This window comes from Centrocercus urophasianus, unplaced genomic scaffold (genome assembly GCF_019232065.1).
Source record: "Centrocercus urophasianus isolate 14NV4802_14NV808 unplaced genomic scaffold, USGS_Curo_1.0 seq_35, whole genome shotgun sequence".
Lineage (NCBI taxonomy): Eukaryota > Metazoa > Chordata > Aves > Galliformes > Phasianidae > Centrocercus > Centrocercus urophasianus.
Window position 1 is genome coordinate 1,083,831 of NW_024884922.1, and position 24,494 is coordinate 1,108,324.

Here is a 24,494-nt window from a genome sequence, read left to right on the forward strand (position 1 = left end):
AGAGAGGAAAAAGAGCTTGTGAGACAGCTCACTTTGGATGAACTAAGGGCTAAACTCTGACAAAGCCAAAGAAGTGATGGGTGTGCATATGCACGTGTAGATACATATTGGAAGTAATTGATAAGTTTGTGTAAAGTGATGACTGGAAAAGGCCCAGAAGGAGCATTCTGAATAGTTTCAGTTCTTAATACGTTGGTTTAACTGTCCAAAATTTTGGCTCTTGAAGCCAACTATCTGATGTTGGTGTCTTTCTTGTGAGTAAAAGTTGCCCTATGCATCCTCAGACAGGTAAACTGGGTAGAAAAAAGCAGAAATGGGTAGACTTGAAAGGGAAGGATTTGGGTGGAAGTCATCTATGTCTTTGAAATCACTGTGTGGAAAGGCTTCCTCAGCACTGCAAGTGGTTTCTGACTACTCTCCTGCTGTGCGGAAACAATGTTACGGGCAAGGAGAAAAACATTACACTCTCACAGATTCAGAAACTTACTATTAGCTTAATTGAAATCTTAATGCAATCTAAACATAATAAACTCATTACTAGCCCAGTTAAAGTAATACTAATACTTATAATCCAGACTAACATAGAAAAACCTCAATAATAATAACAATCCATTTACTACTACCTAATCTCCCTCTGTTGTTGTTGTTTTTGCTGTTGTTTTGGCTTTTTTTAATGCTGTTTTCATGTTTGGACACTCTTTCGGGTCTGTTGCTGTTTCTCATGGGTAGGAGAGAAAATGAACCTGCTGACATGTACTTCACTGTTAGCTTTCTCCAGCGACAGTCTCGCCACTCGAAAGTTGAACTGAGAAGTGTCTCTTTGAAAGGATGTATTTTGTTTCCAGGACTCAGGATTCTTTTTCTGGTTCTCTAATTTTTTTTTTTTTCCCCGTAATTTTTTTGGTCTTTGAAACAATGATTATATTCCTTAATTCCTACTTGTCTTTATTATTCGACACATTTGTATCTTTGCCTTCAGCTTTCAGTCTCACAGATGTCAGAAGAGAATCAGCGCTGCTAATATTTTTTCAGAGGTGCTTGTGATGGGCAGTGCTGGCAAGCTTCCCCTTGGGAAGCTCAGTTCAACCCCAGAAAGTGTTTTCCCCACTTGCATTAACATGAAAAATAAGCCAGATGCAAATGCAAAAGAAGTTCTGTTTAATACACCTTCCCCGTAGCACACCTTGTGCTTCGCTGTGCTCGCTGCAAGGGCTGGCTCTGTTCGAGATGCGGTTGTCCGAGGGGATCAGCGTGCCCTTGCTCTCCTCGCGTTCGCAGGGCAGGACGAAGCTCCAGTCCCACGCTGCAACAGGTTCCTGAAGGCAGGAGCGGTGCTGCCACCTCTTGGAGCTGGGAATAAGGGACGAGCCCGGTGCTGTGGTGCGCGTGGGAAGGATGGGATGGTGTTTTGCTCGTGTCTTCCCCGTGTCCTGGTGAAAGAAAACCAGAGACTTGAAACAGGTATGATTTATTTCTTTGCAGGCCATGTTTTGAAATTTACGTATGATGTGGCTCTCTCCAGTCTCCAGGGACGGCGGTGAAATAAATGTCACCTTCCCAAAGCTTTTACTGCCTCAAAATGCCATTAAAATGCTTCACTGCTATACACATTACTGTAAATACCCCCATAAATGAAAAGGTGGAAACCAGGATGTTCTTAAATTACATTAAGCTCTGACTTGCCTTCTGTGTAGCTAACATCGTTTTTCTTCCTCTCCTTTGCTATTTTGGTGCTTATCAGCATAATATCTATGTATTACCAGGAATTCATTAAACAACAGCTGTTATGTTTAGTTCTCATTCAGCTGAGGGGAGCAAAATGTTTTTAATGAAATGATTTTGTCCACAATCTCTTCATTGGACTGAGTTGGTCTCTCCCTTGCTTTTTCACAGAAATGCACATGCAGATGCACATGCAGGGCTCTCCTTTTATGCTCAGGGAGGTACAGCAGAAAGTAGTAAGGTTCTTGATAGCTGTTAGCTCTGGGGTAAGTTTGCAGTGTGGCTGCCCCCACACAGACTCTTCCTTTTACACAAGGGGAAAGAGTTCACTGCTCAAAGGTACTAGAGGAGAGATTGTCGAGGACAGCCTTCATCCTGCCACAGATGCTCTCTTTAGATAGTTTGGGCTCCTGCTGTCAGGATCCTTTGAAACAAGGAATTAAGGTGATTTTCTATCGTATGGGAAAACAGCAGCAGAACATAATGTTGTTCTTGGCAACCCAGGGTTCAGGGAGTGCCCAGCATGGTCAAGCTTATCCATGCCTGTGTAAGCATTGAGCTATTTTGGGAGTGATGTCTTGGAGTGCTATGTTTGAGGTGGAGGATGGAAGATGCCTTTTCCCACTAGCATATCCTCTGCTCCATGAAGGAGCATCATAAAATATTACCGGCAGTTTCTGAATTGTGAAGAGCAAAAGTCTGATTTGGAGCTGCTGGGTTCAGACCCTCATGGTACACAAGACTCTGAATAGTGCAAGTTTCTTCAAAATTTCTCATTGATTCTCTGAGATCTGTGCAGCAAAGGAGATCATGGTTCACTGCAATATGTAATCATTGGTGACAATATCAGGACTGATAAAACTGGCAAACCAAAGTCCTTGAAAACAGCTTGTGAGTGCACAGCAGCATGACTGATAGGCAAGAGAAGCTCTCCAGAACGATCTGAGTTCAGTGAGGTCTGGGATGGCAATTTGATGGAGTGCCAAGGAGCCTGGAGATCTCACTTAGTGGTAATCACCTCATGGGATTGCGCAGTAAAACTGTGAGGGGATAGCATGTGCCATCAGGAGGGGCTGTGTAAGGGACCTTCCCCAGAGCCCAAACCCACAGCAGCACACTTCCTGGAGTACACTGTGGCTCCTGCAATATGCTAAGACCAAGAGCTCATCTCATGCTGCTTATGTTCATTCACTTGTAATGGGTGCAAATATCTTTCTGCACTTCCTCCTTGGTGTAATTCACGTCATCACAGGTGGTTATTATCGCAGTACCTCTAGGCTCTGCTTGACTGCAGCAGACCTACAGAGGAATTAGGAGAGTTCCTCATTGCTTCAAAGAGCTTGTTTCAACCAGTTTGAAAAAGGATGATACGAAGGAAGAGAGCAGATCCTCTGTCCAGTCACAAATTCTGTTAGGTGCCTTTATGCCCTTATGCTAGTAGAGAGAAGGAAGGTTGAAGAATCTCAGTCACAAGATTTGTGATGATCACTCCTTCACTTTTGTGGGTTTTTTTTGGTGTGTGTTTTCATTTTGTGGGCCTTTGTGTGTGTGTGTGTGTGTGTGTGTGTTTGTCTCAGACTTCTCTTCTACAAATGTAGAAAATCTGTGCACAGAACACCAAGGTGCTTTCCAGCCTAACTTGTCTGAACAACATTTCCCAGTGGCAGCAGGCTGGTTCAGCCTGCAGATGGCAAGGAGGTCTTTGCAGCAGTTTGATTCGTATGTGTGAAATACATGTCCCCTATCTTTGCTTCTGGACGTGGCCTGGCTTCCCAGCCAGTGTCAGATGTACACATAGCAGGACATGGACATGGGCTGAGAGGCTGATGTGACAAGGCTCAGGCGTCCTGCTGTGAAGGTCCCTGCCTTTGGAAACCAGGCCAAAGAGCAGGGCCTCATCCTGCAGCACTGGGCAGCCAAGGCTTGTGTGCTGAGCTGCTGTGTGTGCAGTGAATGACAGCAGCGCTGCAGGATCTCTGTGGTCTGGCTACTGGCTCCCAGTGGGGGCTGAAGGCACCAGATGTGATTTACAAGCCCTCTGTGACCCAGGACCTCTCCCTGCTGTTTTGGTTACAGCACTGCTGTCCTGATCTGCAGATCTCCACCTGCTAAGTTCCTAAACGCTGGAAGCTGTAGTGCTCTGCTCCAGAACCTGAAGGAGTGGGGCAGGCACAATTCTGATGGATCTGTCACATTTATTGTCCTTCCTTGTGCCACAACAGTGGCAGCTACTGCACAACAGTGCCAGCAGGTTGGCCAGAAAGCAACTCAGGAGGAAGTATGTAAATGTTTTTCAGAGTGCCTTCATTTGCTCTCCAGTGATGATCTGAAAAAGATTTTTTATCGTTTTATTAAAGAGGAGAAGGGTGTGAGGAGGGACTGGACTGGAACAGGGTAGTGAGTCTGGTAACTGTCATGCAAGGCCCGCGTCACATTGGTCAATCATTTACAGAAGCCATGAAATGATACTGTATGCCAGAGAGAGTACAACAGCCAGCTTTATGGTATTTTCTGTACACAGCCACTGACTGATTCTCCAGCGGTGCATTCACACGGCATTTTTTCCAGATCTGATAATATCCTGGGCTCTAAGCAACTCTCCTATCTACCTAGATTTTTTTTTCCTGAACATATTTCATGCACCTTTGTGCATAACATAGCATTGCTGTATGTGTAATTGCCTATTTTAGATCTCTATCCGCTGTTTCTATCCTTTGCTTACGTTTCTCTTGGCTTATGATGGTATCAGGTGCTGAAAGCTGAGCAGGACTGATTGGGCAGGACAGGTCAGTGCTTGAAAGGGAAACCTCTGATGAAAAGTGAGTACTGTAGAAAGTGCTGACAGCACCTGGGGAGGGATGCAGTGCTCTCAGACAGACACATGGTTGGGCGGTTCAATGAGCGTGGGAGCGATGTCTTCGTTGTGTAAGATAATGACTGGTGGTCATCCAGGTCACCACACCAGCTGACAGTGGAGGAAACATCTATGGGATGTGGAGTTTTCTCCCAGGCTGTGGGCTGCCAGCTGGCAGGGAGAAAGCCCCAAGTGTCAGGACGGCTTTAGCAAAGGATACATCTTCATTCTAAGAAAGAGATGTCTATTTGGTTTGTATTACACCTTATGAGTTACTAATGCAGACGTGAAGACAGAATACTTTAGACTTTGACCCTGGGGCACAGATTAGGGTTGGCCTATTGAGAACTTAAAGGTGATTATGACGTATTAACCTCCGTTTCTTCGTCTTGATTTAGTTATCCTGTTAGCAAGTCTGAATCAACAAACGCAAATTATGAACATACTTTTTCCTCAATGCTGACAACATAGAACAAAACATGTTTTTGTCAGTGCTGGTTCATTTCTCGTTCTGCACTGATGCTGATCAGGGAAGGAGTTCTTTCATCACGTTGTTGCTGATGGGAAAAAGGCATTTGTGATAGATATTTTAGTGGTACTTCCAAACCACTCAGGATCCAATGAATGTGGTGTGGTTGTATGATGCAAATAACTAAATGGAGTGTAAAAAGCATGTTTGAAGAAACATGTCTTCAGAACCCAGCTGTGTCCAAAACAGATCATCTTGAGCTTAGGCATCTCTCCCAGACGACCTATATATGATAAAAATATTTCATCTCACCAAATTGCCAGTCGTAAGATTTTCCCTTTGTTTCTTCTAAGGTAGATGCTGGTGGAGGACTGAAAAGACTGGAGCGCTGGCACCCGCTGCCCAGGGAGGTGGTGGAGTCTCCTCCTCTGGAGATGTTCAAGACCTGCCTGGATGCCTACCTGTGCGACCTGCTGTAGGGAACCTGCTTTGGCAGGGGGTTGGACTCGATGATCTCTGGAGGTCCCTTCCAATCCCTACAATTCTGTGATTCTGTGAAAGATGATAAGGAGAGATTGTTCTCATCCTGGGGCTGTGCAGAAGGGACAAGTGCAGGTGGGGAAATGGTGCCTGCACATGCTCTCTGCTGTATTAGGCTGCTTTCGCCTGTGAAGTACTGTACAAATGCCAGAGGCAATAAAATATGAGAGGAACAAGAACAAGTCAGTTATTTACTGCCCTAAACTAGGGCATGATTATTCCCCATGGTGAGTTTTCAAGTTGTTTTTGCTTCTTGGTTGCTTTTAAATGATGCATGCAATGTGACTTCCTCCAGCTCTGGGGCAGGGAGGAGAGATTCCAGACAGTGCAATAGTTCTCCCTCTTCTAAAATTTTCATAGAATCATAGAATCACAGAATGGCATGGGTTAGAAGGAACTCCAAGGATTGTCAAGTTCCAACCCCCTGCCACAGGCAGGGCCCCACATTGCCCAGGGCCCCACCCAACCTGGCCTTGAACACCTCCAGGGATGGGGCATCCACAAACTCTCCTGGCAGACTGTTCCAGCATCTCACTGGTCTTGTAGTAAAGAACTTCCCCCTTATATCCAACCTAAATATTCCCTCCTGGAGCTTAAAACCATTTCCCCTTGTCCTATCACTGTCTACCCAAGTAAAAAGTTGATTCCCCTACTTTTTGTAATCTTCTTTTCACAGAATCACAGAATCACAGAATCACAGAATCACAGAATCACCCGGGTTGGAAGGGACCTCAAGGATCATGTAGATCCAACCCCCCTGCCTGGCAGGGCCACCAAACATCCACATTCAGATCAGGTTGCCCAGGACCCCGTCCAACCTGGCCTTAAACACATCCAAGGACGGGGCATCCACAACCTCCCTGGGCAGCCCGTTCCAGGGCCTAACCACTCTCCTTGTAAAGAACTTCCCCCTAACATCCAACCTAAATCTTCCCTCCTTCAACTTGGATCCATTTCCCCTAGTCCTGCTGTTGTCAGCCCTTTTGAAGAGTTTACTCCCCTCGTGGGTGTAGGTTCCCTTCAGGTATTGATAGGCTGCAATGAGGTCACCCCGCAGCCTTCTCTTCTCCAGGCTGAACAAGCCCAACTCCCTCAGCCTGTCTGCATAGGGGAGGTGCTCCAGCCCCCTGATCATCTCTGTGGCTCTCCTCTGGACCCTCTCCAATGGCTCCAACCTTCACTGTATCTAAAATGCCATTGAATTGTTGCACTGCCCTAGGCATTACAGTAAGTGCTGTGGCTACTGGAAGAAGCTTCTCTGCTGGCCTGACCTGCTGCATTGTTGGAAGCATGGTCACATCTGCTCCTCAGAGGCCTTTGTCCACTGGCCTCACTATGATGAGGCAATGTGCTGGAGAGAAGAGAGCAATATGGTGAAGCTGATGGCAGAAGCTGATGGGACAAAGCTAGGGCAGGTGCTTCCATGAGAATCACGCAGCTGTGAAGCAGCTCTCTTCCCTGTCCCTATCTGAATGTCTTTTCTGCTCCCCACAAGCTGATTCTGAATGAGGTGGAGTGGTCACCCGCTGGAAAAGGGGAACCAGGCAGGGAGAAGTGACTGTCCAAGACTGATGCTGGTTTTTCAATTTCTCAAATTGACTCCTGAGGTCAACTCAGCGATTCAACAGCATGCTAATAAAAGATGTTGATCTTCTGTTCCTGTGACCAGAGTGATGGACAGCCTTTTCCAATGGGCACCAGAGTCAGCGGGGCAGTGGTCATACAGGCTGGTTGTACTCATGAAGTAGTTCTTACATATGATGGAAAGAGAATGTATGAATAGAAAAAAAAAAAAGTATTTTCCTGGAGTTATTTTATAATCTCCAGTAGTTCACAACTTAGAGACCAGCAGAGGAGCACGTGTGTTTAACAGCCCATGATGGATTTTTCCCTCCATGACTTTGTGTAACAATCTTTTGGTCTTTTTCTTTTTTCCTTTCTTTTTTTTTTTTTTTTATTTTTTTTTTTTTTTGCATCCATGACATGTAGCAAGGACTTGTGCACATTGACTGCAAATCCCACAGCACAAAAAGCAGTTTGAGCTTTTTGTTCAGTAGCCTCAAGGTAAGTAGGCAAAACCATGTTAGCATAGCATTACATTTTGTGGTAGACTGTAGGAATTGGAGCAGCTGCTCTTGGAGGTGAAAGCTCCAGCCAGGCATTGCTGTGGCTCATCTTGCAGTTTGACACATTAATTTTCAGGGTGAAGAATTGATATCTATAGGCTCACAGACCCACTGTGGTTTGGCATTGTGCTGGCCTTGTGGCAGACCTGAAGGCTGTGTTGGGATCAGGTGCCCATCACATCTGCATAAACCCACCCTTAGATGGCTCCAGACAACTGTCACACGTACACACCAGGAGAGGGGAACAAAGCCTCTGCCTGTCTCATGAGTTTATAAATCAATATTTTGACCTCAGGAAGATTCCTATGCAGTTAAAATTGCAAAGGTAGTAATGCAACAGTTACTTCTTCACTAGGAAATATCTAATATGAATGTGTGTGGGCCTGTGCGTGCAAAAACAAATTGGGACAAAAAAGACAATCTTTATTATTTGCCATGGGCAGGGAATACCTGTGCTGCATGCAATGGCTGCTGTGCACTCCCTGTGCTTTGTAGAGCAGACGGCATGTTGGTGCCTTTGCTCAGTGAGGACTGGTTTGTGGAGCTGTCAATTTTGCTGCTGTGTAGGACTTGTGCGGGGAAACTATGTGAGTCAGGACAAATAACTTATTCTTCCAGCTTCTATGGCTTTCTCTGAGTAAATGCATTTTCATGTAGACTGATGGTAAACCATGCGGATTCATCATATCTGGCTCTACTTTTCTGTCTCCCAAAAGAGCATGAGAGCAGCCAAAGGGCAAGGAAAAGGCATAAGGATGATGGGATTAGGCCAATATAGAGCCAGACCTCCACTGCTTTACAATGCCTGCAGAGCACCTTGGGGTACTGGGAGAAGCTGGGCAGAGTCCAAGGGGATTTGTGCATGTCTTCAAGGAATTTGTGGCATCTCCTCACTGTGATAGTAAGAGCTTATCGGGGGTTTCCTTCGGATTCCTTCACGTCTGTGCTGCCAGCAGCCCTCCAGGCTGGGGCAGATGTGAGAAGGCCACCTTGGCCACCCATTTCCCAGGCATTCCATCCCTATGGAGATAATAAAGACAGATCCCTGGTGGCAGGCATTGCTTGCTACTGGTGTGAGTCATGCTGGCACTGGATGGTGTTTGACACTCTGGTGGGTGTGATAAAGGCTAACATTTTCTGCTGCTGGCAATAAGGGGCCTAGGGCTGTTAGGACTAAGCTGCATTTAGGTCTGACTTCAAAACAAATTGGTTCCTTCTTCTCTCGCAGTCTAATCTTCAGTTTCTAATTGAACTGCAAATTCCTCAGAGCTGAGCATAACCAGAATCCATGAGACTCTGCCTACATGCCATCCTGCCACCTCCCAGCACTTTACAGTGTATTTTATACATGAAAATTAGTTACAGAAACTCTCATTTCTCTATCCCCAAATGAAATACAGCCTTTGGCAGAAGAAACCAGAAGTTATCCCCATTTGAAATTGAGTAGTCCTGCAAAATGAGTTCAGTTTCTTTGGGCATAGGTCAGCATGATCTTACTCCTAAATGCTTAAAATCTGAGCTGCAATGTGGGCTCTGATGGACAACACCAGTTATTTCTCACTCCTCATTCAGTTCAGTGAGTTTCTTCCTCAGCCTGCATCTTTTCACCTTTAATCTCTGTCTTTCAGAGCATGGGCATTCATAGGAAAAAGCCAGGTTCCTCTTATCTCCAGCACTATGATGACCTGTGAACCTTGTGGTTTTCCTGCTTCAGATTATCTTCAGATTGAAAACAGAACTGAGCTGAAAGCTCAGCAGGAGTGTCTGAATCCTCAGAGCTCACAGCTCTCCCCATGGGGCTAGGGGAAACACTGCAGTGGGACCAGGGTGAGCAGGGGCTGATGGCACATATAGGGACATGATGTGAGCCTGACTCTGAACAGGCTGGGGGGATACGGTGCCCACAGGTGTGTGTAAAGCATGAGCAGTGACTGGGGGATGACAGCAGGAGATTATTTGGCATGACCTCGGCTGAAGTCCTACCTAAGTCTCCCGTGGTCATCACTGATGGTATCACGATACCACTGGTACAGGTGTCCCTGTACCCTGATTTCTCTCTCTGTTAAAACATGGGGTGTCAAAGGCTTTGTCCAGGAGGAAACCTGTGTGGTCACACAAATCACCATGCCCTACAGCATGTAAAAATGACTCAGCTCTGTCTGAAAAGCCTGACAGAGAGCAGAAGGGGATGGTGGCCCACCATAGCAGAGGGTTAAGCAGGGCGGGGACAGAACCTTGATGATCTCTGCTTTGTTGCCCAACAAGTGGGTGAGCAGAACTCCAAGCTACTCCTTCCCAGACAGCCATACTCACTCCTTGAAGATCAGTGGCAGTCAAATAATTCCTCTTCTGCTGACACAACCATCCTGCAGATTATGTCTGGATGAGTGAGCTTTAGCAGTCTGGGGCACGGAGGCTCTGACCCCCTGGCACCATTCTCTCAAAGAGTGAGGAGAAGGGCTGCACACTGGAGCAAGTTCCCACTCACATACAGCCACATTCCTCTGTCTTCAGTTCTCAGCCCTGCCTAGCATGGTAAGACCTGTTCTAGTTTTATACAAAGGGGCCCATGATGAGAATGGAAACAGGCCATGTGTCATTGACCTGTTGGGTAATGATTGCACCTTGAGTGGAAGTCACAAACTGCAGTGGGGAAAGCAATGAATGGGGAGGAGTTGGAAGTGGGCTGTGCCTCACGGGGAACTGATTGGAAAAGTCCCTTTCTGGAGATTATGGCATTCCTTGGTACACCTGGTGCAGAAGGCATGGGTGTGCTGATGGCAAGTGCGGGTGATGAACCTTCAGCCAGCTGTAGGGCAAGGGGTAATGGCGTGGGAGGTGGATGCTACATGGAAGGCCATGGAGACTGGTGTCCTGGAGGTAGGAACACTGCTAATATTTGGAGAGTAAAGCCATCTGCTGAGAGATCAATACCAGCTGTCTCAGTGTCTGCTATCTGCAGAGGAGGAGATGAGCCCTAAACATTAGATGGGAGACCATAAAATGACGGTGCTTCAGGGTATGTCAAGAGGTAGCTGTCACAGCTCAGGTAGTACCAGTGTTGTACAAGTTTCTCTGAGACCTGGCCATGCCTAATTCAGCTTTCCTGAGGTCATGGAACCTGGTTCAACTTTTGGCCTTCCTTTGATGCAGTGTGCACGCAGCCTGGATGCAGTCATGGAAAAATGGCCCAGCAGCCCCTTCCCATTGGGATCCTGCCTTGATTCCTAAAGGTGCCTGGAGAAGTCTTGGTGCCAGGGCTAATCCTGGCACCTTCCCTTAGTCTGGTGCAGTAGTAAGATGTTCTCATCCACTGTGGGGAGCTCCTCTGTTGTGCTATGTGCCAGGCTCCTTTCATTCTCTGGGGAGAAGTTAATACTCCACCAGCAGGTCCAATTGACTGGCAGTGTTCCAGCTGCTGATTAGCACAATTAAGAGATAAATGAGCTCCTGAGCACAGAGGAAATGTGCACTTTCAAACCAAGCGAGAGGAGTTTCTCCTTGTGGAAGTGTGACAGCTCTGGAGTTTATGGGGACTCATCCAAACCAGGGGAGTGTATATCCTGGCTTTTCAGCATGATTTGTGTCAACACCAGTACTAAAAGTGGGCCTTTGGCTGTACCAAAATGCTCTGCTGAGACTTTCCTTTCCAAACTGAGATCTATATTACTAGTGCTGGAAGAGTACCTGCCCTAGGGAAGGAAATGTATTTACGTTAGCAAGTGATGGCTTAATGCATGATGGAAAACTTTGTACATCTTCATAGAGTCAACGCTGAGTGAAGTTTGAACAGGTGAGTGACTCAAGGTAAGTATCAGGAGCAGAAGGGAGCTGAGAGGGAGCATTCTGTTCTGATAAAACGTACAGGAAAACCTTATAGGATGGTACCTTGTAAGAAGAGTTAACTCATGACTGTGTTGGGCTAATGCTAGTGCATGAACATGGTTGGAACATGATTTTGAGAATTTGGCTGGAAGTTTGAAGAAACTGTAATGTTCATGATATCAAGGTCTGGTAAAAGGCTTCCACCAGAAGTAGGGACAAAAAGTCCTTACAGCTGAAACGAGACAAGTCAGGTCATGAAAGGGAAGAGGTGGTGTTCATACTGGTAGGGGGGTTTTTGATGACCCTAGAGCCCCTTGCCAGCCCCACAGGTGAGTAAAGTCAGGCAAACATGAACAAGCCAGGCTGGGTGACTGCAGATCTGCTCCCAGCCTTTGGCTGACTCACCAAGTCGCCTCAGCTGGGTGCACATAGCTGGGGCAGCCCATCTCTCCTGGTGCTGTGCACCTCTGCAGGGTCCCCACTGCGGACAACAAGGGATGCCAGCTGCTGGTCTGACTCACAGATTTGGCCTGAGATGCTTATTCTAGGTGGGGATGGACTGCCTTTTGGAGCTGTTCTTCTCTGCTCATGGTAAAGTGGAGGCTGACAGGTCCAGTTTCACACATTTTGGTTTTGTGTGATGATACTCTGCCCTATAGCACTTGCAGAAAGGTTTCATTATTTTCATTTCATTAGCAGACTACCTTCATTTGATGTATGCAAATGTATTCAAACAGAACAAAACAAAACTAAAACATTCTTGCATATTCAGCATCTGACAGAGGAACTCGTCTGAACACTTCTAGGTGAAAAATTAATGCCTCAATGCCATCTTGTGGAACGAATCGTGTAAGAGAGCAGGCAGTGTGAGAGGCACATCCAGTGCCACTGTGATTGGTGATGCCAGTCCAGAAGCATGCTGGAATTCTAGTGGGTTTGCTGGCAGTTTCAGTGAGAGTGCTGTAAATACTATCACTACACCAAACTTTGCTTTTTTTCTCTGATAACCAGTCCAAGTCCATGGGAGACCAGCATTCCCAGAAAACATTTCCTCATTTTTCAGCATGAATTAGAATATACAGACGCCTATAGTTAAGGCTTGAATAAAAGAGAAAAACTTTTCAGAAATGTAGCAGCTGTCTTGCTACATAAGTGGAAGGAGTCTGCTTGAAGAACAATTCAGGAGTCAGAAGTGAAATTGCAGGTCTGGCTGTGGGTATGAACTGACTTGACCCTCTTCCATCTGAGAAATGCTGTGAAATCTGCAGGGCTTACTCCAGTACATAGGACCCCTCCCCGCTGCAAGCCAATGACCTGCAGAGGTGAGAGGAGAAACAGCTTCCCAGGTTCTTTCTTACAGATGCTCAGTCCTACAAGGGAGAGAATAGATCATGAACCTTTGCAGTGTGTTACTGCAGAGAGGACAGTGAGGGCTGAGCCCTGTGTCCCCATCAGGGCAGCTGCCTCTGGCTCTTCTGGAGCATAGCTTACAGAAAGACACTGAGAAGCTGCAGGTTAAGAGAAAAGTGGAGAACACCAACCAGAAGTTAGGCACAGCACAGGGTATGCACAGGGAGAGCAAATGTTCAACCTGGCGCAACACCCAAGGTGTTGTGCTTTGCCCAAACACAGGCAGAGCTGCACATCAGCACCAGGCATCCTCACCGCAGGCTGGGCATGCATCAAGCCACCCTGCCAAGCACCAGCAAATGGACCTAATCCATCCTGTTAAGGAAAATGGCACCAAACCATTGGCTAGGGGGTTATAGTGCAAATCATCACCGCAGTTCCTGTTCAGCACTGTCCCTGGAGGTGTTCAAGAAACGTTTAGATGTTGTACTATGGGACATGGTGCAGTGGGGAAATATTCATGGCAGGCAGACAGTTGGACTGTATGACCCTGCAGGTCTTTCCCAAGTGTGGTGATTCTTTGACTCTATGATTGTAAGGCTATGGAGAAAGAGATTGGCCTTAGGAGCACACCAATCTACAGCTCCACTGCTTGGAAGATGGGCAGAGACTCAAGAGATTGCAGCACTCTGCTGGCAGAAACAATGCATGCTCACCATCTAGTTTTAAAAGGATGGTGTTTGTGTGTGGAAGCTTTGAAGCTTGCAGCTACTTCATTGGCTTGTTCATCTTTAACCAAATGAATGAAGGTGTCTGGGGTGAAGGGAGGGTGCCAAGTTTCAAAGGGTAACAGCTCAGTGCAATGAGCTGTGCTGTCTCAACAGGACCTTCTGTACAGCTGCAGGCTGGATCCAGAGAGAAAAATGCTGGAGAAGATTCAGAAGATGCTGACAATCCATAGCAGCTCCGTCAGGGAGCTGCTGGCAGAAGCACTGGGGATGTACGTGCTGATGGTAAGGAGGAGGTGTGCCCAGATGTGTGTTTGTGCAGCATGAGTGAGGGCAGCATTTGCAGCAGAAAGCTGTAAGACCTGATACTTCCTATCACATCCTCAGGGCTGCTCAGCAACAGGCTATTACTCTCTGCTGGTGCTGCAGATGATGCTGATGCTTTTCTTTAAAGCACGCTGGAAAGGATGGGGTGGCCTGCAGCATGTGGCCTGCAGCCAGGATTCTGCTTATAGTTGTTACATGCTGGCAAATGGATGGTGCTTATCCCAAATCATACAGAACCTCTCCTTTTGCTTGAGGCATTTGTTGCACACCAAAAAAGTGGTTTTGAGCTTTTGGGCTGCTTGGAGGTGCAGAGGGGAAGAGGGTGAGGAAGGCAGGGGTGAGGCTTTGCAGTCAGAATTGATCTCTGTTAGCAGTGACGTGCCTACCAAGTTTAGAACCTTTGTACACTGGAACAACACAGCAGAACAAGATCCCCTCTCTGCAAAGGCCTGGTGCTGATTTACCCACCTGTGCTTCACCTGTAGCACTTCTAGTTCGAAAGCAGCACTTTGGGCCAGATGGAGGATGAGGGATAATCCAAACATCTCATGCTTTAGGACATTTGCACAGGAGACAGATAAGATTAGTGTGAGCATGGGGGCCCTCAGACACACCTGTCCTTACAGATGTCATTTCTTGTTTCCATTGGCAACAACTGTGTGTGCAAAGGATGCTTTCTTCTCATCACATCTTACTGCATGTCCTGCCCCTTGAAGTTCACTCCTGCCACACAGGTAGTTTTACACACTTTGGAAGTTAGACTACAGACTCCCGTGACTGGCCAGCTGAGCTGAACAAAGCATTTGCCTTTCCACTCCCTTTCTTTTTTTTGATGGCTGGACACCCCTGGTCATAAAGAATAGGTCTGAGGGACCCTGCCAGGGCATTCAGTGTAGGGAGGAAAGTATCACTTGCACTAGGACAGTCCAAGGGAGATTTTGGAGCTTTCAACCAGTGCTAGCTCTTTCCTCACTGAGCCCCATAAGGGAACAGAGCAGGAGGAGGTATACTGCACACTGTCCCATCAAGGACTGGTGACAAGCAGCATCCAGCATCTGAATGCAGCATCCAGCATCTGACCCTTCAGCAACTCCAGGGCCCTCGTTGCAGCTGGAAATGTGCTGGTTGCATCTCTTGGACTCCTGGCTGGGTTTTGTTGGGAGGATGGTATACAGACAAGGACTCTTAGTGAACAAGTGATTTTCCTAAAGGAGGGAACAATGCAGGGAGTAAATGGTATGAAGAATGGAGAGGCAGGAAAAACTCCTACTTTGTGTCTATGAGAACAGGTGACCAGAGGTTTGGGTCTGTGCTGAAAAATAGGTTCTCTGTCCTGTGCTTTTATTTGTTATTTTTTTCCCAGGGTAGTGTTGTTGAGCTCTAATAGCCAGGGCTCCCGCCTTGCCCTCCTTGACTGCATACCATCCTGCCAAAACAGAGCTTTGTGCATTTGGCTTCCAGATCTGGCTTTGGAAAAACTTAGAAATGGGTTGGCAGAGTTTTTGTAATGATTTTGCAGTTGCTGAGGGACATCAAGGATACTACATTTTGGGGTTTTGCTGAGGCAGGCTGAGAGAAGGTCCCACACTGAGGCTGCAGCTTCATGCAGAACACAGCGTGGTCTGTGTATACAAGAAAGATAAGAGCAGAGTTTCTGGGAGGCAGCAGATTTGGGAGATGTCTGAAAGGGAGAGCAGACACATGAGATAAAATTTGAATCCATGCACGGCAGTCAGTAAAGATTCAGATCAAAGCAGGACAGGACAGAGCAGAAGTTAGATGGTACAGGGCATGCTTTTAAAGTTCTGAGAGGTTGCAGATGCAGAGACCTCAAGAGAAGCTTTGTCTTTCTCCAGATTTGAATATTAGAACTGTGCAAGAATTGATTTTTCCAACCTCAATGAATGAGTGAAACAGAATTTATCCTAAGGCCAGAGCAATTTCTTAATATGTCCTTTCCTGCTGGAGAATGTTTGCATTTCTTTTTCATTTCTTTTCCAGCTTCCTTTTAGTCACTACAAAAATATTGGAACTAGTTGTTTTCAAACTGAGCAGTATTTGTGTCAAAAACTTCAACTGGAATTAATGTCCTAGTTTTTGGCTGAAACAGGTTACCAAAATTAGAGTTGAGTTTGGCAAACAGCTGTGTGTTTCCTGAACTACTCTTTTTGGTCAATAAACTGCACACCAGGAAAGGAAAGATGACAAGAACTTGCCCACCCTCCGTTCATATGGCAGGGGCCATGTTTTGGGGTGGCTGTGGTGAAGGTCCCCACGCTCATATCCCTTGTGCTGCAAGCACAGTTTGCCACCATGTGTGCACCATAGAAGCTATATCTGGGTCCTAATACCAAATGAAGACCAGAGCATCTGCTTTAGTATGATGGAATATGCAGCAGTAAGGGGTACCCAATCTCCTGCTCAGTTTTTGGAGAGAACGGGTCATTTTCACTTGATCTGACCATGGGCACCTTAAATTCTTCCCATTTTTGAAGGATAATCGGTATTGCAGAAAAAGCTACAAGGACACCCAATCCACTATTGCAATAACATTACTTTAACACCCCTTTCCCTTTATTTTCTATGCACTAGGTCTTGGGCTTATCCTCTGTGGCACAAGTTGTATTAGGAAAAGGAGAATTCGGGCAGTACCTGAGCATCAATTTGGGATTTGGCATTGGGGTCACCATGGGGATCCATGCAGCTGGAGGCATCTCTGGTAAGGCACTTGAGCATAATCTCTATGTCTCTAAAGGCCCCGGTGCCAGGGGCAGCAGGAGTGCTTGCAGAGCAGTAATTGATGACACAGCATGGTGGAGCTCTGGCCTCTCCTGCAAAAAATTCAATCCTTCAGCCCCAGAGAAGAGCAGAACAGGTGTGATGAACCGTAGCTGTCATGGGGTCAGCCTCGTGATCCAGTGATCACAGCCAAGACCTTGGTGGAGAGGCAGCACCGAGGGGGTCACAATGCACAGCCAGGTCAAGAGCAGCAGGGAAAGGGCAGTCCTTGTGTACTGACAGTCTGCTGACTCCAAACGCGCTTCACGGGCTTGGAGAGATGGGATGATGGTCCAGGTGAGGCTCCTGCAGCTCTTCTGCAAAACTTGGCTGTCAGAGCCAGGATTACAGGGCTGCCCGGTTTGAAGATTAAACAGGGCAGGGCAGCCAAGCACCCAGAGTGTTCTGGGGTTGAAGAGAAGGGGCACTGCAGAGAAAGTTGTTCCCACATTGTTCGCGAGAGGAATTAAGGCCCATTGTTCCCTCAGGGCTCTGCCAAAGCAGGGCAGGACGTGTGTTGGGTATTCTTGGGACTTCCCGCTCACCGGTGGGGATGGGCAGAGGCAAGTGGGGCAGGAGAATGGCAGAGATGCAGCCATCCCCTCCCTTGCAGTCAGCAGAGTCACATTTCAGCAGTGCCCATGTTAGGCACTTGGGTTACGCCATCAGAACGTGGCCTGAGAGATAAGGAGATCTGGAAGCATGCTGCCAACATGACCCATGGGGAAGTAAATCATTTATTGTAAGTGAAAGCTTATTGTTGATGTTGCAACAAGGAATAGTATGGAAATTTTCTCCTTATCAGCCACACTAGGCACCCCCCTGCAAACTCAGGGGGTGGTGTTTCAGGAAGTGGTGTTTCGGGGCCATAGGGTGATATCTCTCACATGACAGAGCATTACCTTTGACTTGTGCAATTTCTGCATTCATTTGCACCAAGTTAAGTGATTAAGGGCTCTAGTGGGCAGAAAATTAAGGCAAGTAAGTCTTTGTTCTTGAACTCTGGATCACAGAGGTGTCCAAGGACACAGAGGTGTCTAAGACTAGGGATGGCTTTGAAAGAAATCTTTTTTCTGTGCAGAGAGTCAACTTTAAGTCTCCCTAAGAAGCTGTGGAGACACACTGGGAGAAGTGAGCTAAGCAAAGGAGGAGAGGTCTCAGATCAGCCAGTAGAAGGGTAGCTCCGGGGCCAGTAAGGGCTCCTTGACATTGCGATTTGGCTTCATTTATATCACAAGATGCTTCTTGTGACCCCTGAAGTGGCTGGTCATCCACATAGAGGACCAGAGAAGTTTGAAGGAAAAGAGATCTCCCCCAATTTCTCTTGCAGCTGTGGGATGGCAGCAGGTGGTAATGCACTTTACCTCACTCCGTCCTGCATTTTGATGATGTGGTGTTAGTCTGGATCTTACCCCTTTCCAAATCCGTGGGAGGAGAAAGCTAAATGTTGGAAGTCGTAAGGAAATGCAGTCCGGTCCCCTACAATGGAAGGACAGTGTCTGCTTCAGACCCATGGCTGTAACCATGGTCCACAAAACTGATCATTCTATTCACTCCTTGCTGCAATGATTTTGAGATGTAAGTCCCTGCTGACAACCTCATGCAGAATTTGCTTTGCAAATGTGATCAATTCTGCGGTTTGTTTCCCCACTGCCTCATTACCTTGCTGCCAAATGTGTTATCGGCCCACAGCTCCACATCAGCTGGAGAGATCTGCTCTGTCAGGATCAGACATTTTCAGATGTTTTCAGAAGGCTTTTTTTTCATGGTTTGAGATACAGTACAGCGCACCTACCTATAGCCTGGGCGTGATGACTCTAAGGTTTGGGATCTCTTTAAGTTGAACCAAGGACGTTCCTGTAGGAGAGGACCAAGAAAGCTGCCTTTGACAGGTGAGATGACTGACTCTCTGGATGCAATCTGTGGATGTCTAACTCCAAAAGAAAGGACTCTAAGGACTCCCTCCCTGCATCTCTCAGCTGCCAAAGGAAAGGAGTCAGTTTTGCATTTATATAGGAGGGAGACCCTGCCCTGGTAGAGTCTTGGTGCTTGCTGTTTTGGAGCAAGCTCTGGGATGTCAGGTATGGGGCATGCTCCAAATTAGGAGCAACAGGGCCAATGTATCTCTCCTTTGTGGTTTTGCAGGAGCTCATCTGAATGCTGCCATCACACTCACACATTGCATTTTTGGAAACCTCCCCTGGAGAAAGCTTCCAGCTTATCTGCTTGGCCAGTTCCTGGGCTCCTTTCTGGGAGCAGCCACTGTCTTTGGACTCTACTACGGTATGGTTATGTCTGTATCACAGGAGTTACTGTGGGTACTTTTTCAATCTCAACTCACAGTTCATCAAAAATGTTTTTTGTCACAGCACCCAGTGTGATATCATGACTTCTTAGATCATGGGCCAGACATTTATGGCTCAAAGCTAGGGCAAGGCCCAGATATCTCTGGAAGGATATTCCTGGAGAACACCTCTCCTTTTGCATAGGGCATTCCCACTGCCAAAGCCTGGTAATTTTGTAAAAAAATTATATATTAAGAAAAAGATTAAAAACACACGTTTTGTCAGCAAAAGGCCTGCAAAGGCTTCTGTTAGTTGTGTTACCAAGAATCAGCTACAGCTAGAGCTCTGGTCTGTGTAAAATACGACAGCAACTCATGTTTATGAGCAGAGGACCCAACACTGGTAGGCTCCAGCATGCCTCACTTTCTGAGAAGTGGGGGGAATGGAGGCCACTCAGTGCACCCAGAGCATCCAATCCCATGTCTCTGAGCAGGGACAGGGAGTTGGACTGCATAAAGAAGCAGCTGCAAGCTAAAGTCTGTGATGACAGATATCACAGAGATTGTGTCCTTCAAGGGATGTGTTGATTCCATCCTATCTATCTCTCATTGCCTCTCTTTGTGTCTTTGCTGACTGCAGTGGGTGAACTTGTGAATATGCCATGTGTGATGAACTCTGTACTGGCCACTGTCCTTACTCCTGTAATTCTCATCTCTCCTAGAAACACTGTATGACTATACCAAGGGGAATTTTACAGTGACAGGACCAACTGGCACAGCATCGATCTTCTCCACTTACCCTTCTCCCCATATGTCCTTATCCGGGAGCTTTTTCTCAGAGGTCAGTGGGGACGGCTGTGGTGTGTTGGGAAAAGTTGGGTGGTAGCAGGTCCTAGAGCAGGTCTGGGCAAGGGACTCAGTTCTACATGTGCAGACACTGTCACCACCTAAGCTACAAGCAGCCCACCATCCAGGCAGATGCTGACTGGTAGCGTCCAAAGCTTCTTGAGAGCTGAGAAAGAGCACAGAATGATGAGGTCAGGGGGGTAAACTGTCAGGGTCAAGGGATCAACAGGTTTCTTCTTTTGTTTCTGAGCTGAGGATGCTGTGCCTGGACAGTCAGGAGGATGGTGAGAGCTGGAGATCCTGCATATAACCATCTGACTGCTCTGTCTCCTGTGATTGTGTGGTTATCTTGCTACACAAGAAACCAAGTGAAAATGAAAACATGCTACCAAGAGCTACAGGGTTCCTGCTCTAGTAGTATCTCTGCAAGCTCCAAGTCCAAGGTCCTCCAGGGACATTTTCTGAAGCAGATAGAGACAGGAGTCATCATCTCTATACAAACAACTGTCACTGATGTCCTAGGCACTGCAGATCTATGATTGCCTACAATGTGTTGTCACAGACACGATATTCTGTTTCCCAGATAAGAATCCATTATCTACCTTCACTCTTAACAGGGTGGATGCAGCAAGCTATATAATCCATCAGTCTTGCCAGGAATGATGAGATTTGTCTCGTGATTTGTTTGTTATGGTTCTGTGTCTGTTGAACAAAAAGTACTTTAAATAACCTATGCACCTAACTTGAAAGATGGAGGGTGCTGACAGTTCTGAGAAGCTTGTGTCAGTTCTAGAATATTTTTGTTGTTGATGTGGACACATTTTCATTGGGAAATGACTTGTCTCTTTTTCAGAGTCACTTATAAGGAAGGAATAACACTAGGGCCCCTTATGACTTATCATCCCACCTGCTCAGACAGCCTGGGAAGTCTCTCTTTGCTGAGTGGGATCCTCCTGCCTTTGCTGCTCTCTCCCCTCACCTGTTTTCCCTTTACTACTCCTGCAGTTTATAGCGACGGTGATGTTGTTCTTGGGCATTTTGGTCATCCATGATGAGAAAAATAATGGAGCCCTGAAAGGCACACAGGCTCTGCTCACGGGTATCCTGGTTCTAGGCATCGGTATGGGGATGGGAATGAACACAGGCTACGCCATAAACCCCTCCCGAGACCTGCCACCGAGAATCTTCACAGCAATTGCTGGCTGGGGAATGGATGTCTTCACGTGAGTGACCTGGTTTCACACTGTACAGCTCTCTGGGAATGAGAAATGCCCAAGATAACATGGTCATGGAGCCTGCGTACTCCTTTACAGAAAGCAAATATTGTGCACAGAGAAGCCCCATGCATCCTGTTCACAAAATCTGGGATATGCAGTTCTCCAGTATAGGATTCACCTTGACATTTGGATGTCCCAGTTTAGAAACCAGGAACAATTCACCTCTTAGCTAGAGATTGAGCTGTCATTGCAGTGACTGGAGAGACTGTGATTTGGCTCACCAGAAAGCAAGCACTTGAAGCTGGAGTGCTGAATTGCTTTCCTAAATTTAGATGTCTGTATCTACTCTACTTTCCAGAATCTACTAAGATGGCTTCACACCACAGCTTTTTCCATGGTGAAGGCATTAGTAGAATCTCTGTCCTGTCTCAGCTGCTCATTTTCACGAAGACCATGCTGAGCCAGTTTCCCAGGCCAAAAGCAAAAGTTACCTTCCTTCCAGCTACTAGACTGACGGATCCAGAGTTTATCTAAGCCATCTGGACAGTTGAGAGTGTGAAATGGCACCAGACACCTCTGCTCACAAAGCTCAGCCCTAGCACTCAGCTCACCTCAAAGCAGTGGGGCAGCTGTTTCTGTGTGGCTCACTGGATGCCTCTTCTGTGTTTCATTTTAGGGCTGGAAATTATTGGTGGTGGGTGCCACTCGTAGCTCCGACACTGGGAAGTCTTGCTGGTGGTTTAATCTACAAACTCTTAATTGATATTCACAATCAACCTGTCCTGGAGCATGGAAATGAAAAAGGACAGACAATCATTGAAAGTGCCACCTTGTGATGGCCATCCTGACAGCAAATCCTGGGTGGACGTGTGCATTGACAGCTGAAGACTAATCAAGTGGGTAAGGGCATGTGCAATGGCATTGCTGAAGTGCATGCTTTTCTCACCTTGCAAGTGAATAAATGAGAGAGTAGCTTAATATAAATCTGTTCTGCTTAACCAGACAAACAGGGTCTCTAAGACACTGGGCACACCTGAGAAGGTCAAGACCTGTTTATGAACTGAAGAAATTATTCAATCTTTCTGAGTAAAAATCTGCTCCCAAAAATCACATTCTGGAGATGCAGAAGTCCAGTCGCCTGTAAGTTAGTTGCAATCACATGTAAGATTCAACATGGCTGGAATAAAAATCAGTCAAATGAAAATCAGGGAATACCTACACTGTTGCAGAAACAAAGAAGTTTTGATCTGGAATACTCTGCTAAAAAATTGTAGCTATTACACTGATGAATCAGAGGCTCAGATTTTTTTCCATTCGCTAACCTGCCACCTTAACTGCTATCCAGTTTGTCAGAGCACAGAGAATCAGGTTGGAGGGGACCTTGAAGATCATCTAGTTCCAGCCGCCTGCAGAGGGCAATGGGCAGGCTTGCCAACCAACAAATCAGGCTGCCAAAGGCCCCTTCAACCTGGGCTGGAATGTCTATAGAGAAGAGCAAGGACAGTCCCATTAAGAACTAGTTTGGAGAGTTTTCCTCACTGAACATAACCTCACTGGAATAGGCTAGATGTTTTGCACTATGCAGGTGTGATGGAGCCGCATGCATTGCAACTGATGGATTAGACTTTAACTACAACCTTATGAGAGGATTCAGACAACTTCTGTGGCAGCATATCCAAATGTCAAAAAAACTTGATTCTCCACTTTGATTATTAGAGAAACATGGGAATACACCACTGTACTCCTGCATCAATTCTGCAACATACGTCTGAATGAGGAAATGGGCAAGCAGTAGACTTGCAGATCTGTAGCACCACTGGACCAAAAGTATGACACCATCAGCAGTATCAGCCTATCTCTGCGCTGGGTGATAAGGCAAACTTTTCTGGGAGATGCTTTATGTCAGGAATATGACTGTGGTACAAGGGCTGGACGTACAGAGACACAATACATGGCTCTGCACTGTTCATCATCACTGTCACACAGAATTTCAGAAACTGGCATTTACTGGCTTTAACAGCCATTCACGTCACAATACCAAAAGGATTACTGTATTACTGTGGCATGGGATTAGATGGTAGGTACCATATCTGTTTCCTCATTAGATTTCACCATTTATTAGTAGAGCAGCTACTCTGGGCACAAGATGCACCTCAGCTTAAGTGGGCAAAAGAGTACAAGAGGATTTTCTTATGTGGTGGTAGAGGATAGATGTCAGGCAACTCCTGTGGTTTCTGTCAGCAATCTCCATTAAAGGTGGGCTGCAGTAAGTGCTAGAAGCCAGCAAAGTGTATCAGAGCCAGAGATGCTGACTGCAGAAATCCTGACCAGTGAACATAGGATGGAAGTAGAAAAGCTGTCACACAGCTGAGCCTTTTCATCTATGCAGCTCAGGATGGGATCAGCTTAAAAGATGTGTAACTTATCCCTTCTCAGTGAAAGTCTCTCTGGTGCACTAAAACAACAACAACAAAAAATCCAGCCTGCACCCTACTGTTACTGTACATCCTTCTGCATGCGCTCCCAAAGGTATTTCAAATACCCAATGACTCTGGAGGAAAATATTTAAATCTTTATTAAAATACTATTAAGCATTTAACAGGGTGGCTTCATCTTCCTGAAGACCATACAAACACTTGCAAAAGACTCACAACATCCCTGTGAGGTAGGTTGGTCTTATGTAATTATGTGAGCATTTCATAAATAAAAATGCTGTTATTTAAATAATCAACGCTTATTTGGAGATGGTGACTTTTATTTCCCTGCTTAGACATAAAACATGCTACCAGGTGGCTTCAGCATATGGACAAACTGGCACATAAAAGTAATGGAAATGGATGCAACTGAACATCAGAAATCAGTGTGCTAAAGTGCAGTTCTACCCTGAAAACATCCAGTACAGAAAATCAAGGGGTCCTCCTGTCTGACAGGACTCTGCTGCCCTAGCTCAGCATTTCCCACAAAAGGAGAAAGTGGAGACAATGAAGGACCTTGCAGGTTCTGATTGCTGGCAGGCTAATTGGAAAGGACATCATACAGACATCACTATCTGAAAAGAAATGGTACAAAGTCTAAGAAGTGGTCTGGACTGTAGAGCAAGTGTCTCTAGGCCAACACAGAGACATGGAAGCCCTGGGCTCCTCCTCAGTGTAATCAGAGCAGAAATGGGGAGGAGCACAGGAAATGTAGAGTTCGAATCTGTCTGAAGTGGAAGATATTTCTTTGTTCTGTGGGTTCCAGCCTGCTCCCATAGCATGCAAGGTCACTTTACTTTGAAAGGAAATGATAGAAATACACTCCGTAATTCAGCATGAATGATCTATTAAAGTAACAGTGACTTTAAGTTTACTTTCATTTCACTGCTGTAGTTATACAGGAATAACAGGTTCTCTACAGAGCAATGACATCAAGGGCTTCTTCATGCCCTC

At 46.3% G+C, this 24,494-nt stretch overlaps 2 protein-coding genes across 4 annotated transcripts in view; one reads left to right on the forward strand and one right to left on the reverse strand.

Moving 5' to 3' along the window:
- Positions 1–1,176: 1,176 nt before the first annotated feature.
- TPGS2 (tubulin polyglutamylase complex subunit 2) overlaps positions 1,177–24,494 on the reverse strand; it is a 48,046-nt gene continuing 24,728 nt past the window's right edge. The window contains exon 8 of the mRNA XM_042831143.1: positions 1,177–1,430. The gene's annotated coding sequence lies outside the window, so the exon portion shown is untranslated. The remainder of the gene's footprint in view (positions 1,431–24,494) is intronic.
- LOC122166986 (aquaporin-7-like) lies at positions 1,403–23,042 on the forward strand. Of its 3 annotated transcripts, none has more exons than XM_042831151.1 (7): positions 1,403–1,461; positions 13,771–13,899; positions 16,534–16,660; positions 18,865–19,002; positions 19,726–19,844; positions 20,855–21,072; positions 21,743–23,042. In XM_042831151.1, exons 2-7 carry the CDS (start codon positions 13,810–13,812, stop codon positions 21,900–21,902), a joined length of 852 nt encoding a protein of 283 aa, XP_042687085.1. In that variant the 5' UTR covers positions 1,403–1,461; positions 13,771–13,809; the 3' UTR covers positions 21,903–23,042. The 3 variants fall into 3 exon arrangements, with proteins under 3 accessions (XP_042687085.1, XP_042687083.1, XP_042687084.1); XM_042831149.1 differs by lacking the exon at positions 1,403–1,461 and adding an exon at positions 11,168–11,518; XM_042831150.1 differs by lacking the exon at positions 1,403–1,461 and adding an exon at positions 11,168–11,504.

Excerpts from the sequence above, each read along its gene's own strand:
- LOC122166986 (XM_042831151.1), top strand. The coding sequence starts at position 13,810 with ATGCTGGAGAAGATTCAGAAGATGCTGACAATCCATAGCAGCTCCGTC. Across the intron at positions 16,661-18,864 it reads TGCAGCTGGAGGCATCTCTG|GAGCTCATCTGAATGCTGCC; the intron begins GTAAGGCACTTG and ends GTGGTTTTGCAG. Across the intron at positions 19,003-19,725 it reads TGTCTTTGGACTCTACTACG|AAACACTGTATGACTATACC; the intron begins GTATGGTTATGT and ends CATCTCTCCTAG.